General features: G+C 42.3%; 1 protein-coding gene and 1 long non-coding RNA gene across 2 annotated transcripts in view; one reads left to right on the plus strand and one right to left on the minus strand.

Moving 5' to 3' along the window:
• LOC141766947 (A disintegrin and metalloproteinase with thrombospondin motifs 20) overlaps window positions 1-16132 on the plus strand; it is a 98531-nt gene that overhangs the window by 72631 nt on the left and 9768 nt on the right. Inside the window, exons 29-30 of the mRNA XM_074634159.1 lie at window positions 10976-11143; window positions 15920-16093. Of these exons, the coding sequence (XP_074490260.1) occupies window positions 10976-11143; window positions 15920-16093 (342 nt within the window). The remainder of the gene's footprint in view (window positions 1-10975; window positions 11144-15919; window positions 16094-16132) is intronic.
• LOC141767025 (uncharacterized) lies at window positions 453-9808 on the minus strand. Its single transcript, XR_012593740.1, has 4 exons — window positions 9253-9808; window positions 8053-8106; window positions 2906-3012; window positions 453-2694 (listed from the first exon to the last, which is right to left on the minus strand). It is a non-coding gene; the product is annotated as an uncharacterized LOC141767025 (long non-coding RNA).

Raw genomic sequence — 16132 nt, forward strand, 5'->3', positions numbered from 1 at the left:
TGGCAAACAAAATACAGGACGGTGCCTTTAATAACTTTAGTAATTATTTTTTACTCTAAAGGAAGAGCTCAGTTTATGCTAGGTTATTAATAGGGCTGCACAATTAATCGAAATTTGATCGAAATCGCAATATGGCCTTGTGCAATTTTCAAATTGTAGGATGTGTCAACATACCCTTTTAAATGAAATCTTGTGGACATCATATTCTACAGGCTTAAGAAAACATCTTTGTTTAGGACAGATCTCCGCAAAACTCACACCATAATCATTTTAATATGTTTAAAAGTGAAAATGATACCCACGAATATCATAAATCAATTGCAATATCAGTCAAAATAATCACAATTAGATATTTTTTAAAAAGTGCAGCTCTAGTTATGAACACATATAAATCCTACAGACGTCTCTCTAGAGAACAAGACGGGAAAACAAAATAAGACACTGCAGAATAGTGACACTTGAAATATAGTTTATTGCTTTAACAGTGGAACAGTTGACACGGCAGGTATTCGTTCATATACAGTAGTTTCATAGTGCACTAAAATGCTCTGGTAAACCGTGGGCATGCAACACATACAGCATGTTTTTGCAGTAAACAGTGTGCAGGTGAGTTGCTCTAAACAGCTCATAGAAAAGACTTGACTTGGAGGTCATTATGTGGTATTTTGGTATTTGACCCTCACTTGACTTCATTCTGTTCCGCAGTAATCCTTCTATAATAATTCAGTCTTTGTTGGCACACTTAGAATCTGTTTCTATAGTATCTGTAATACTTCACATACCTCTGCATAATGTGGTGTAAAAACACTTCAGGCGTTTTCCTTTTATGTGTTTTCAACATTTTATTTTGTAACGTCCCCGGAGGAAAACATACGCGGTCCAAATCAAACTTTGGCGCTGGGTGGCACATCTGTTTACCATTGCATTAATGGAGCTCTCTGTAATGCGTTTGGCAGGACACCAACGGAGTATTACTTTTACTACAACAATAATTGGTATTAATGCATGCTGGCAAGGGTTAGTTTAGTCGAGGGGATCCAAAAAGCAAGCCCCGGAGAGCCGGTATTTACAGAAAAGTGCTGATTGAATTATGTATTTGATATTGTCCTGAGGTCATTCTTTGAAGTAGAACACACATTAAAGCGGCTTTTTAAAGCATGTGTGTGTGAGAAGTAATATCAGGCAGTGTATTCAACTATCACTACACTTTAGGATAGTAAAATCTCTGATTAACCAACTGCAGTGAAGCATCCATTTAATATAACTGTATATAAAGCAACAATGAAGCCTGATTAAACTCAAATAATTAGACTTAAATCAAAGACTAACGTTGGTTATCAGATTACCTTTACACACGTGCCTTCCATCAGATATTACAGGAAGCCTTCACAACATTTATTTTAATATATTTTAATCATTTCAGAACCAAAAATGAAACATCGTCGCAGTGAAATGGCAAAAAAAAAAAGGCCAGAGGGTGATAAAATGGTCCGGGGGGTTCTTGGATTACATTGTCAAAATCTTCCTCATGGTTTAAAAGTGAATCTTACCTTATGTACAGTAACGGCCTCCTCTGTCGGTAGTATCCCCAAAATATGTTTCTTTGCTAAAATACACTTTAATTACACCAACGATATCGAACAAATCAGTTTACAGCAGCAGCTCATCAATGAAATCCTTTTCAATATATCAAAAAATAATCTTAAATATGCTCTATATCCTCCCAAAATATCTCATATTATTGTATACTGTTTAATTTGGAAAGTAGTTCCACAGATACCGTTACATGTAAGGCGTTTCAATATTATATGGAAATAAAGCTAAAGAGTTATTAACCAGGAAATGGCTTTTAAATTAAGATATACAACCATCAATATTCATAAATGTGCATTGCGTCCTATTAGATATTTAATCGACGAGTATGTTGGCATTCAATAACAATAAAGTCCAAAAACTATTTTTCAAATGTAATCAAATCATTGCTTTAGTTTGTCTCTCCAAAAATAATCTAATCTTGCAACGACAGCTTCAAAATTAACGAACGATTGCCGAAGCCACATTCATTTTTCAAACACAGGTCATCAAAACACACATTAGTCATATATATATATAAAGAAGAAACGACACAAAACAATTATCACATTTATTGCACAAACGTATGATTGCAGACACAGTTCAGCATCAGGAATGTAAATATCATTAACTAATGGTGATTACTTTAAAAGCAACGTCGATGTCAGACGTGTGCGAGCAGCAACTCTGACTCTGTCTGTCTGTGAGTGATGAATCGGCAACCGAGGCACCATTTTTGGTAATTTATGCCTGTTTGTTGCTAACAAAAACATACCGTTTCCTGCCCAGAGTGGCTTTCCCATGGAGGAGGGGGATCGCAGTCGAGCGTCTGTGAACTAATCGTGCTGCTTTCAAATGAAATCCACATGCACGACGTTGACATACTTGACTTTGGCCTGAGGGCAGCGGGCAGCGGGCGAGATACCCTCCAAACCTGTCACCCTGGGGTCAGTCGGTCGTGACATCACTGGGCTTGTGTTTCCTGATGCTGCCCCGTGTGCCAGTCGAGTGTGAGCGATTGAAGCGGTGGCTGGAAGGTCCCCCACCCCCCTATTCTGCATGGCTCTTGTCATGGCTTTAATTTAAATCTGAGTCGGGGGGGAGATAATGTTTCAATTCGGCCTTTGAGAGAAAACAAAATAGTTCAGTTGATGATTCGCTGCTTAAAAGTCGAGCAGATTTTATGCAAACCATTAAGACTTGGGAGGCAGAAAAACCAGATGCTGAGATGTTATCTGAAGATTCTAAATATTTGGATCACAGCATGGCTTTCACATTATGAACGGAAGTCTCCTTTGAGACGAATAACACAAAGATAAGTTTAACATATTACCCGCTGTAATGTAGATTTTGTTTGCCAGCACTTGAGCATAAACATCCTCACCACTGAGTCTAGAGAGCAGTTAAAAGATGATAATGCTTTCCCTCTAGGAGCCCCATCTGGAAAGGAAGGAGTGGAGTTTGAGCAGGGCATTGGAAGAAATTAAGAGAAGAGCCCATCTAGTAAAGGGGGGATGTTATTGTGTGGGGGTGATCCGAGAAAAAGACAGGGCATGAAAGTCTGGAAGCATTTAGGTTGGTCTACCGTCGAATGATAGGGAACATGGCCTCACTTTGACACAGGTAGAGCGCGCCTGCTTTCCCTCAACTCCTTGGTGGAGTATTATAAAGTGGTTTTAGGCCTCTAGGAGTCGCTTCTTAGACGCCACTTAAATGCGTATTCTTCTCACACGAGGCTACCGCGTCAGACTCGACGGGGCCGGGTCCTGTTTGGGCCTGTCGATGCTATCGAGTTGATGGAGTGAAATGGGAGTCCGTGGGACTCGACGTGTCTGTCAAAGAGCTCTTATGGGAGAGACGGTGATGGATTGAGTGTTCAAGGGAGATAAAAGTCCAACTTCAACATACAAGACTGTGTGATGGTTCAGCTACACTGTAGAGGGTTAGAGATTTAGCTTTACTTGTATGTTTGAGTGCGTGTGCTGTACTTTCCATGCGAGTTAGCTACGTAATGGTTCTATGTTAGCAGGGCCACTGAACTATTCTTCCAAGTTCTTTCCACTTGCTTCTAAAGAACACCAACATTCAAAGGAAAAATCCAGCCTTGAGTATTCGTGCGCTGTATATATCTATAGGGCTGCGAAATTTATCAATTAATCTGCCGGTTACTTTCCTGATTACTCCATTAATTTGTTTGGTCTATAAGACTTTGGAAAATAGTGAAAAATGTTCCCCCAAGTCAGAGGGAACATCTTGTTTTGTCCGACCAACAGTTCAAAACCCAAAGATATGATGTAAGACAAAGAAAAGTAATAGATCCTCACATTTGAGAAACTAAACCATGAAATGTTTGAACATGTGACTGAAAGCTAGAGTTGGTAATCTTGAGAATCTAACAAGAGTACACTAGATTTAAAAAAATGATCCAACCGAAAAACCTAGCCCAGTGTTGCCAACGCTTTTCCAAAGAAAGTAGCCAACAGCACAAGCTCAAAAAGTCACTAACTCTAGAGAGAAAGACGCTTCAGGCCTCCCTCCAAAGCACACAACAAAACCCAACGTGTAGCGGCAGATGGCCGCCCACCCAGAGCCCGGTTCTGCTCTCAGTTTCTACCCGCTAAACGGGGAGTTGTTCCTGGCCACAGCACTTTGCAATGCTCTTGGTGGCATCTCTTGTTGGGTCTCTAAACTATAGAGTACGGTCTAAGACCTGCTCTATATATGAAGCGTCTTGAGATAACTTCTGTTATGATTTGACGCTGTATAAAAATAAATTGAATTGAATTGAAAAGCCACTCCCCCAAAATTATTATTATGAACATACAGGCTTATTACAGTCCTGCTTATTACAGTCCTGCTTATTACAGTCCTGCGACAGCCACAGATACCAGATTATTTTGTCAGAGCATTTGATTCATTGGTTGTGGTCCATATATAAAGAGAATTTCAACAAATATAACCAATATTACCAACCCTACCTTTAAATTAATTGTCCAAGTAGTTGCTGTAATCCATTTTCTCTTGATAAACTAATGGATTAATCGACTTATTGTTGCAGCTCTATGTTCTTTTAGATTTTAAAAAATGACGTTTTTAAGAGATTTACCAAAAATCTTGTTTTTTTATTTAATTATTATTTAGTCTAGTTTCATATGAAGGTTTCAGCCCTCTATCATGGGAGCGGTTAGAGTGGGCAACTACTTTTTCTTCCTTCATTTGTTAACAAGCTGTCAAAGAGAGGCTGTATTTTACATTACTAACTACTGCATTATGAATTTGGTTCTACTGAGACAAACTCCCAGTGGGGAGGAACGTTACCGATGCCTCTATCTCTGTTTATCTACCGTTGGTGGAAACTGGTTGACTCGTTGAGTCTGAGGGGCTGAAACCAAAACCTGATGTTTAATGTTGTAGACGATGTGCTGGAGATGTATCACCCAGAGAATAATTCATTTATTTATTTATTCTTCTCACTGATGCAGTGTTTCGGGTGCGTTTGTCCTACAGTATGTCAAAGCCCGTCGTGGACTTGGCTTGAGACCAGGCACAGGTTTAGCAGAGCTTGTGGTAAAGTATAAAAAGCAGTAGCAATTTTGCTAAACGCTGCAATTTGCACTTAAATACCAACAAAGCTCCACTATAATGCTGCCGTGCTGCCATTGTGCATGTGGATATGTAGTAATAAGACACATACCAGGTGTGGATTTTCCTCCATTTCCTATATTTTTTTCTGTTACAAAGACAATTTCAAACTGTTATTCTCCTTCTGTTGCATCTTTTGCTTTGTTTTTTGTGTTTTTTTTCTTGTAAATGCAAGGTCAGGAGTGTTTCCATACGTCTCTGTATACAAGCTGTGGCAGGCTGGTTGCTATGACAGATTAGAAAAGCAGCTGTTTGACGTTTAGCAGGAAGCGGGACTTAGACTTGAATGTTGTGTGTCAAAGGTCACCGCTTTATAACTTTATGGCCGGTCCGCTGTACTTTTCAAGTTCCATCATCAAGAATTTCTTTCTTTTCTATATCTATTCCTCATTCAGAGTGCTGATGTGAGCGGCGCTGGATGTTTCAGGGTAACATAGTAATGGAAAAAGCTCTCGGCGGAATGTTTAGACAGACGGAAATACTCGACTGTTTTGTCATTTGGTTTTGACTGATGGTTTTCTTGGTGTATCTTCTCTGAGTGGTGTTGACTTAAAAAGGAAAACTGCGTTGAAGAAACTGTATCTGCCGACTCTACCGGCTGTTTATTTAACTCTTTAAAGTTGCCAAAGTCGTACTTTGTGCACGGAGCTCAGAATATGCTGTTTTGGTTTGAGCCGATCAGAAGCGCTCTGCAGCTCCAGGAGCTGCATCGACAGAGACGGGAAATGATTTCCACATCATACAATCAGTCCCATCCTGGGATGAATAATACGGCCGACTTGTCACATCTGCACTTCACCGCGCTCTGCTGTCAGCAAAAAGACATCTCTATTTTGCACGCGGATATATTTGCTTTTGTTAAATTCATTATATGGTTTGTAGTTTTAAAGCCTGCTGTGAGATCGGTCATGGGTAAAGTTAGTAAAGGTTAGCGTGAGCTGAGTTGGATGTATGAATTTCACACTGCTCCTGTTGCGTGGTTTCAAACGAGTCTGGGTAGCTGTTCTAGCCTGATGGATAAGAAAAGATCTATGACTCTTGACATTCCTCTGCCCCATGACGCCGCTCTTACCAGCTGCTCCCATGTTGACAACATGTGTTGTTTTGACTTCTGTCTTTGAAAGTCTTCCTGCAAAACAACACCATGAACAGGAACGCAGCCTGGATGTTCTGGGACCCTTTTTTATCTCCTTCTTTCTCTGATGTGCAGTTTAATCTATGCACCAGAGGACACGCTGATACTGATTAAGCTATAACTGAAGACATGACGCTCGGTCCCCGACTGTTACTCCTTGCGTGGGTTTGCGGTACAGATTAAATGAAGATTGAATGGTTGACCATATAGAGCACTTCCCTTTGTTTGTATCTCACCACCTTGACAACACAAGCCCGGGGGGGTATAATTCTACACTCCCTTCACAGTCGACACTTGCAAGTTTGTTCTTGCTCCGGGTCAACACTGAGCTCCTTTGAAGAGTCTATGGAACTACAGTTACCATATGCTTGGTATTACCATCCTCTTGCATTGCGAGCGTGCTGCAATGTGATTGGAATTCGACCTTGGCTCTCGCATTTTAAGATATGGTCTCACTTAGAAGAAACACTCAATATAGGAAACGTATATGCTCATTTGTGGTCTAAATAGCCTTTTTAGCAGCCTTTACTTTATACTAGGGCTGTCAATCCATTAGAACATTTAATCGCACATTTTGTATCCGTTCAAAATGAACCTTAAAGGGAGTCAAATATTTAATACTCTTATCAACATGGGCAAATATGCTGCTTTATGCAAATGTATGTATATATTTATTATTATAAATCAATGAACAACACAAAACAATGACAGATATTGATCCAGAAACCCTCACAGGTACTGCAGGCAACAACAGCTGTCAGTGTGTCAGTGTGCTGACTTGACTATGACTTGCCCCAAACTGCATGTGATTATCATAAAGTGGGCATGTCTGTAAAGGGGAGACTCGTGGGTACCCATAGAACCCATTTACATTCACTGATCTGGAGGTCAGAGGTCAAGGGACCCCTTGGAATATGACCATGCCAGTTTTTCCTCACCAAAATGTAGCCTAAGTTTGGAGCGTTATTTAACCTCTTTCGCGACAAGCTAGTATGACATGGTTGTAGCGATGGATTCATTAGGTTTTCTAGTTTCATATGATGCCAGTATCTTAACTCTAGCTTTAAAACTGAGCCCGCTACGACCTAAAAAAGGTTGCGTTAATGCGTTATTATTGCATTAACTTTGACTGCCCTAGTTTATACTTAATAATGCATCATGTCTTCTAAACTGTCGTGGTATATTACTAACTTTTGTTTCATATAATACAATTTGTTTCATTACTTTTGCAGGACGTCATCATAGTAGTTAAGAAACAAGCTGAACATTTAGCAGCATGTCAAACAATAATGTTAAATACAGTATATATATATATATATATATATATATATCTTTATTTATCACTGATCTGGTAAAATCTGACATTTGGCAAAACTCACATTATGATGTTTATGTTTCTGATTCTGTTTTCAGAGCACTTAATTCTGCTTTTATCACCAAACAAAAAGACTTTTGTGGCGTAATTATAGTTCTCACAGTAATGAGTGTTTTCATGCGCTGCTTGAGGCCACCGTTGATCAAATAAATGAACATATATACACACAAAGCATTTTGATCTTTGTTGGCTTCTCTCTGTGTGAGGTATGCTCTGCAGTATTAGCTGCTTTGATAGCTGCCACATTGGTTGAGTGACAGCTATTCAAACTCTAGTCGAGTTTCTCCCTCAGATTCCTTAACAGTTTCCATGTGTCCTATTGGCTTACCTGTTCACAGCGATGCAGTGGGTGGGGTCATGTCGAGGTTGACGCCTGCCGGTCCTAGACAAAGACATTAATGCTCAAAAACAAGTATCCCATATCAGTCTGATTCTCCTGCTAGAGGTTATACTAAAGAAATGTGTCTGTATGAAATCACATTTTGGTAATTTAATCAAACTCCTCGGGCTGTTTTATGGTTTAGCACTCAATTATGTGATTATGTGATTTGTTCCAGAACTGTGAAACTCGATCAAATCAAGAAAGCTGCTTCAGAGCGGCTAAGTAGAATCATTTAGAGACGCCTTTGTTCATTACATATACGGCTTTAAATATCAATTATGTCTCTCTCTCTCTCACTCTGCTCTGCTTGGAAGAAACCCATCTCATTTTATAGTAAATCCACATTATGCCTAGATGAACCTCTCTGGATTATAGTAGATTTAACGCGCCTGATCATGTGAAATTAATCGCTGGGACAACGTGGGCGGGCAAATCCGTCTCAAGGGTGTCTCGTTTCCCGTGTGACCCGTTGATTTATGTGTTTTTTTCTCGAGGAGTTGTACCTCTCCTTTGTGTTAAAGTGAGTCCATATATTAAAAACAACTCTGGTAACACATTCACTTGTTTAACCTGGATACGACAGTTCAGATACTATCACAGTAATAATCAGGCATCAACCTTTAAAGGACATGCAATCATCCCTTTTACATTTGTATTATCACTCTTTCCATCCACCACTATTGGTTTTGTGTTATCAGCCCTACTTGTATTAGTTATTACAGCTGCTAGACTGCTATTGTGGCTGCTTCTATATCTCTCTCTCTCTATCTCTCTCTCTCTCTCTCTCTCACTCTATCTATCTATCCCCCCAGCCGGTCTCGGCAGATGGCCGCCCGCCCTGCGCCCGGTTCTGCTCCAGGTTTCTTCCCAGTAATCGGGGAGTTTTTCCTGGCCACAGTGCGCTTGGTGGATCCTGTTGGGTCTCAAAACTATGGTGTACGGTCATAGACCTGCTCTACATATAAAGCGTCTTGAGATAACTTCTGTTGTGATTTGACGCTATACAAAAATAAATTGATTTGATTTGATTTGATTTGATTTCTCCAAACACAAGCACTACTATTTCTTTTTAAAGCAAAGAGCATAAAGCAGCTCGACGGTAACTTGTCACACTGGTAACGTGAGCGAGAAGCGGAGCGGTCTTACCTGAGTGGGTGCCGCTGAGTGAAGCAGCCCAGCTGTCGGTCGGTTGAAGCAGAGGTCCCCGAGTCCTTGCCCTCTTCTTGCTCTCAGAGGTGAAGCTGTCCTCTCTGGTCCCACGCGCTGTGCCAGCTCTCTGTGCTCTGTGTTACCAGCCCTGATTAACTAATGGCTGACAGATGAGGTTGGCAGGGTGGAGGGAGGAGCACGGTCGACCATATAGCGTCTCCGCTCTCCCACCGTTCAAATGCAGATCCAGTTCAGCTGGGGGAGCACAGCCCGTATGGCTGCGATTTCCTTTCTTCCTTTTTTTTCTTTCTCTCTTTTTTTTTTTCTCCTCCTGCTTTTACAGCAGTAAGGAGGGGCTCTACCCCTCCGCCTCATCCTCTCCTCCCCCCCACCCTCCTCCGACATGTTTCCCTGCTCTTGTCTGAGGTAGAGGCAGTTCTGTTATCATATTTGAGTGAGTGTGCAGCGGGTATGTGAATCTGCCTCGCTCACGACTAGTCACTCAGCTCCGGCCTCGGCTTTGATGTCCTCCGTCAGCTGAGCCAGCCCTGTGTTTAAAATGCCTCCGTAATTACAATGTGCATGATGCGTGTGTGTGTGTGCCTGTGTGTGTGCAGCGTCGACCACGGCCCGCACCACACTTAAAGAAGAAAAAGGCAGGAGGTGGCTTTGTTTGAAGGGGTTCAAATAGATGCTCAAACCTTCATCAGTACATTTTCTTTTATGCCTTTTAGCTCCTAGAAACTGAAGAAAGACTAAATCCTCAAGACATTTAGGTTTCCGTCATCCGTCGTATGATCGGTACTATGAGCACACAGTGTGTGTTTGGTGTTATGCAACATTCTGAGATCATAATTAGAGGACAATGCAATATTATGTTTATTATCTGGACTGGAAAATATGCTAAGACAAAATGCAACTCTCCTCGTCTTGTGTGTATTCGATTCCAGCACCCCATTTTTGGAGTGGCTTTGTATGGGGGCGCTCACTCGTCAAGCAGAAATAGCGGGCACCCTAATTGCTGTCTGGCCTCATGGGGACCGAAGACCCTCCAATATTTCCATCTATAATCTCTGCCTTTTTTTTTTTTTTTCCGAGCTGTCAGAGTGTCTGGTTTTTATTCATTGTGTTTTTTTTTCTCTCCTTCTCCGTCTTCTTCGTCGTCTCTCTTGCTTTCCTTATTCGTACCAGATGATGATTGTCTCGCCGTGCGCATGCATCCATCCATGTTTTCGCTCTGCATCTTTCCTCCCTCTTGCCTCGGCCTCTGCCGTTCAGGGCGGCTCTAGAAGTAATTCCTCTGTTTACAGGTTAAATAGTTGGCTGCGTCCCATCAGCGTCTTGAGTGTTTGACAAAAGCTTTTGGGGAAATCCATTTAAGTTGTTTAGTTAGATTTGTTTGCAGTGTGTTCACTTGGCCATGAAATGGGACAAGGGAGCTGTTGGGTGCTCTTGTGTCGACGTCTAAATGGTCTATATGTCCTGGGAGAAACATTTTGTTATACAACAGTGTTTACTATGTCCTCTGGAGGCAAACAGCATTTCATTTGTGGTTCTCACAGCATTTGAAAATGACATTTTGTAATATCTTTTTGTACCCACGATCATGACAATAATCAGTAGAGATTCAGAGCTGTGATCTTCACCAGGACGTTGCTAATATGCCCTTCTTTTCTCTCATTCTCCACCCATCCCCCCTTCTCTCCCCTTCCCTCTGCAGTGCTCAGTGAGTTGCGGTCGGGGGACGAAGCAGCGGGAGATTGCCTGTGTTTATCAGAACCAAACCAAAATAGAGGAGGAACACTGCGGTCATCTTCCTCGGCCGCGGACGCAGAAGGCCTGTCGGGCGCGGGGATGCCCCGGTTGGAAGTCCAACAGGTGGAGCGAGGTATGTTTGCTCTTCTCGTCGTCTCCTCTGGTTTCGCAAAATAGCCCGGGCTCCCTCTCGGGGAGCGTACTAACATGGACTGCTGCTAGCAGCTGAAACACAAACAGAAGGTTTCCCAGAGGTTGCAGATGTAGGACATGTACACACACCATCACCACTCAGTTTATTCTTAGTCGAGAGTAATGTGTCATTTCCACAAGTGTGAACTAAACACCACGGGCTGGATCTGTAAAACTGTTTATGCGGCGCACTTGACATTAAGTTTATTCAGGTTTGAATGATTCAGACAAAGTGTTGAAATGGTTGTGTAATCTACAGTACAGCTTTATGCTGTGAGAGTTCTTCTTTTGAAGGTTTTCATCAGACCGCACACAGACAGCATGTTTCAAGAGCATTTTACTGTACACAGATGACACACACACACAAAAGCTCGTTCATGGGAATCTCATTCCAGACTCTAAATCTTTTGAAGAATGTGTTTGTTGCTCAAAATACGCTTTCTTAATGAAATACAGTAAACATGGAGATCCAGAGTTGCAGCTGATGCAGCCGAGCTCCGCCTCCCATACAGATGAGAGTAGGACTGTCCTCAGCCAAAGAAATTCTTAGTCGACTAATCTATTAGTTGATTTAATCGACAGATCGGTTCCTCCTCAACGAATCGCACAAAATCACCACTTTAAATCTGGTGTTTAGCAGAGATGGCCTCATACGTTTCTTGCTAATAAGTCATTCAGCATGAAGAAAGCATAAAAAACAACTAATTGAGTAAAGAAATCTTAGTCCACTTAGACCAGAACCACTAATCGCCTAACGACTAGTTCACACTATACGACTTTAGCCCTGATTTCCGTTCCCCGACAGTTTTTGGAGCTCCCCGACAAAAGCTCCAGATCAGCGGCTCACTGCTCGCACATCGGCATTTGAGCGTCACGTGTGAGCTGCTCAAAGACATAACCCGAGAGGTTCTCCGATGCTCGGCGATGCCTCACAGACACATTCCAGATATCTAGCATGCTAAACATCTGGACTTGTCGGAGACTCCGGCCACGAGCTACAGCCAATGAGAGCGCGAGACACGGGTTGAGGGGAAACCTGGCGGAGGGGTCACCTTTAGGAACTTACTGTATGTGTTACATTTGCAACACGGAGCAAAAGTGTAGTTGTACCTAGAGGAATAAAGAGTAAAAAAGAGTGTGGAAACAGACTATTTTGTGAACACATGTCAACAACAACATCAGCAATGTGTCTCGTGTATTGATCACGTCATTTACCATGTGCTTCTCGTGTGTTTTCGTGGCAAAACGTAGTTTAGAGAAAGAGCTTGTAGTGTGTGACTCCCTGACGCCGGTCCGTCATGTAGTGTGAAAACCACAACGACTTAAAGAGCGATTACGAGACAGCACGTTGTGTAATGCGAACAGTACTGCGATCTGACGACTTTGAACGTTGTGTAGCGTGAACTTAGCTCAAGAGAGGGCACGTCCTGAAGCACAGCAGGTTCCTGTACCTCTGTACACTAGTGCAACCAGACACTGGCAGGGCAAAGGCCACGCATAGAGGAGTCGCTACGGGGGCGGGGGGGTGTGAGGTCACATTAATCACACAGCCGACCACACAGGCGCGATATCTGCTACCAAGAGGAGATGCACGCAGCCGCAGCACGGCTTCAGCTCAAAGTCACGTTGAGATCCCACAGGGAGGGAAATATTCAAAACCACCATCATAGAGCAGAAAGAAAGGAGGGATGATCTGTCAGATCACCCGGAGGAAACACACAATAAATACAAAGAGCTTGCACTGGTTGCCTTAAACCTGCAATACCAGGGTTCGTTAAAGCCACTTTGGGGTTTAGGAAACATCCGTCAACACAGCACGGACATATTATCGACTTTTAAGTTCATATTGATAAGTGAGAGTGAGAGGAAATCCACCTCATCCCTCCTTCTTTCCAAGTAACTGTTGAATCCCAAAAGGTCCATGAAGACCCATGTCCTCCTCCTCCTCCTCATCCTCCTCCTCCTCCTCCTCCTCCTCCTCCTCCTCCTCCTCTCACTCTCTCTCTCGATGGTGTCTGGAAGCAATCATCTTCCTCCGCATACCACCAGCAACCATGAAATCATCAACGAGAACATAAAGATATGTTTTATATCTTAATATCCATGCATGTGACAACTTTGAAACCTCAGCAGCACCCACTGTTTTAGTTATTCCACAGCTCCCCGGCCCTCTCAGTCACCTCTAACTGGGGGTGTAATGGACAACATGTTAGCGGGGAGGGGACTGCCTGTTGAGCCAAGGACACAAGAATATTTCCCCTCTTTCTACTGGTTGTTTGTAGTTGTTCACTGTGCACACATAGTTTCAGTGAAATTAGTTAAGACACAAATACGAAAATGTTCTTGCATGAGGCCTAAGTTGTTGGATTTTTCAAATGTCATTTTTCTGTGCTGTGAGTAGCACAGAAACAATTCAATTAGCATCCATTGTGTCAAAGGTGGATATCTTACTTAAATGATATGCACGGCTTGATATCAATAGACAGAAGTGGGAAAAAGTGTTTTAGTATTCGGGTGAACTGACCGTTTAAAGTCTGGTGAAACTCACTCAACTCCACTATGAAACATCTCCTAATGTTTCATCTATAGTTTCATGATGTCCCCACCACCTCTGATCAAAACAGTGACTTTAATCCTTTAATCACTTCAGGTTTTATTTTCATGTTTTTATTTGAAGGTCAGACTTCCTATGGTGCTTTTTGAAGTCCTTGACCCTTCCTCCATATCCAACCACACACACTCCGTAATGAAAACACACGATTGCAGCGAGAAACGGACAACACAAACACATCTGGAGAGTTTTTGGGAAATTGGATACTCGCCTGTATAATGCGCAGATGATTTTGTGACTGTGAGATGGCCGAGGCCCGGCTGGCACCGTTCTTTGAGGTCTGTTGGAGACTTGGAGAGAAATCAGGCTGATCAGCTCGAGCCTTTACAGAGTGCTTCCTCAGTATGCAGGTATGCTCCTCAAAGCACATCAAAGAGATGTTTCAGATAGACCTCTGAGTGACCCCAGATATACGTCTCTAAACCGGCTTCGGCTTTATTAAGTACATTGTTCAGGAGCATCAAAGCAGGAAATCTGCAGACCAAACAAACATTTTGAAGTGTATTGTCGCATAAAAGTGAGACTTTTGGAAGAGGAAATAACTCAATTCTTCTCTTGCAAATGATAACTTAAATTCATCAGCAATAAAACGCAGCCTTACTGAATTAAATACACTCAGTGGGTTTGCTGCTGCAGCCCTATTTAGCCTATTATGACCAGGAGCGTATGGGGGCTCATGTCATCTGACTTTATGACCCTTCCTCTTGTGTTACCTTGTTTTAGCACATCACAGATAAACATATCAAAGATTCATTGCAAGACATGTTAATTGTCCCATTCCACAATGGATGTGTTAAGATGTCACCCGTTCATTTCAATAAAATTTGCAAAACACAGCACATGTGCTAGAAGGTTTCTCTCTTGGTTTGCTTCCACGTTGTAGAGCTCAGTGTAGATGCAGATTCATGTCTTTCCCTGAGCCCTCCAGACCTCCAGACCTCCAGACCGTGCCATAGACTTTACATTGAGATGACATCTCGCACCTAGAAATCGCTTCGCTAGCCTTTGGGAAAGTTTAAACCTTCTTGGGATGAAAATTCAAAATACAGTCTTTTATAATGGTGGTATATGAGATCAATGGTTTCGGGCCACAGAGGATTGTTCTTGTTGCAGTAAATACATTTTTTTTTAGCAAATACAGAGGGACTAAAAGCAGCAGAGGCCGATGTATCCTGACTTTTTGTCCATTGTGTTGGTCGAACTCAGTGGGGGCAACCTCCGGTTCTGAGAAGTGAAGTCAATGTGGAAGTGTCTTAAACTTGCATTCTTTCTAACAGCCAGCAGGGGGCGACTCCTCTGGTTGCATAAAGAAGTCTGATTGTATAGAAGTCTCTGAGAAAATGAGCTTCTACTTCTCTCTTGATTTATTACCTCAGTAAACATTGTAAACATGAGTTTATGGTCTCAATCTCTAGTTTCAAGTCTTCTTCAATACAGCATGATATTCATTTAGTAAATGATGGTCCCATTTAGAGTCAGATAGACCATAAAGCAGGGGATGCTTTAGGGCGGGGCTACCTGGTGATTGACAGGTCGCTACCATGGCGTTGTCTGTGTTTTTCATCCTACAACTTTAACCCTTTCACAGTGTGTTTTCAGTTCATGAGGTTAATTAAAACCTTTTTGTTCGTCTAAAAATGTGCTATTGAGCTCCATCCTCTCGTGTCACTGAACTCAAGGCTTCAAAATGGCAGTCCACAAACCATTGGGTGACGTCACGGTGACTACGTCCACTTCTTATATAGTCTATGGTCAAACTCTACATTAATTCTACATTTCCCATAATGCAACTCAGTCTTCTAAACGCCCGATTATTATAAACTCCAGCCTTCAGTTTGTAACACAGACTTTCTGTAACCCTGATGACATCATCAGTAGTACGTCCTCATGACGAGGAAACTGAACTTCCTGTGTGACATCAGTGGAGAGCTCCTTTAAGGTCAACTCCATGAGAGAAATGAATGCCGTGAAAATAAGTGTTATTCTCCTAATATATACTTATCTTCTGTGTACTGCACAGTGTGAGAACACAGTATGTATGCCATGAATGTTGTTTCCATTCGCTGCCTCATTCTCACTCAGTTCTGTGTCTGTTTCTCTGCCCAGTGTTCTGTCAGCTGTGGAGTTGGAGTTCAGAACCGAGACGTCTACTGCAGACTAAAAGGCAGTGGACGGGTCAGAGAGGATCTCTGTGATGCTCACCAGCGTCCCGCCATCGTCCGGCCGTGCCAAACTGCAGAGTGCACTCATTTCACCTGGGTCGCTGCTGAATGGGAGGAAGTAAGACTCATTCTTTCTCTCTCTTCCTGTTTTACAAGT

This window comes from Sebastes fasciatus, chromosome 4 (genome assembly GCF_043250625.1).
Source record: "Sebastes fasciatus isolate fSebFas1 chromosome 4, fSebFas1.pri, whole genome shotgun sequence".
Classification (NCBI taxonomy): domain Eukaryota; kingdom Metazoa; phylum Chordata; class Actinopteri; order Perciformes; family Sebastidae; genus Sebastes; species Sebastes fasciatus.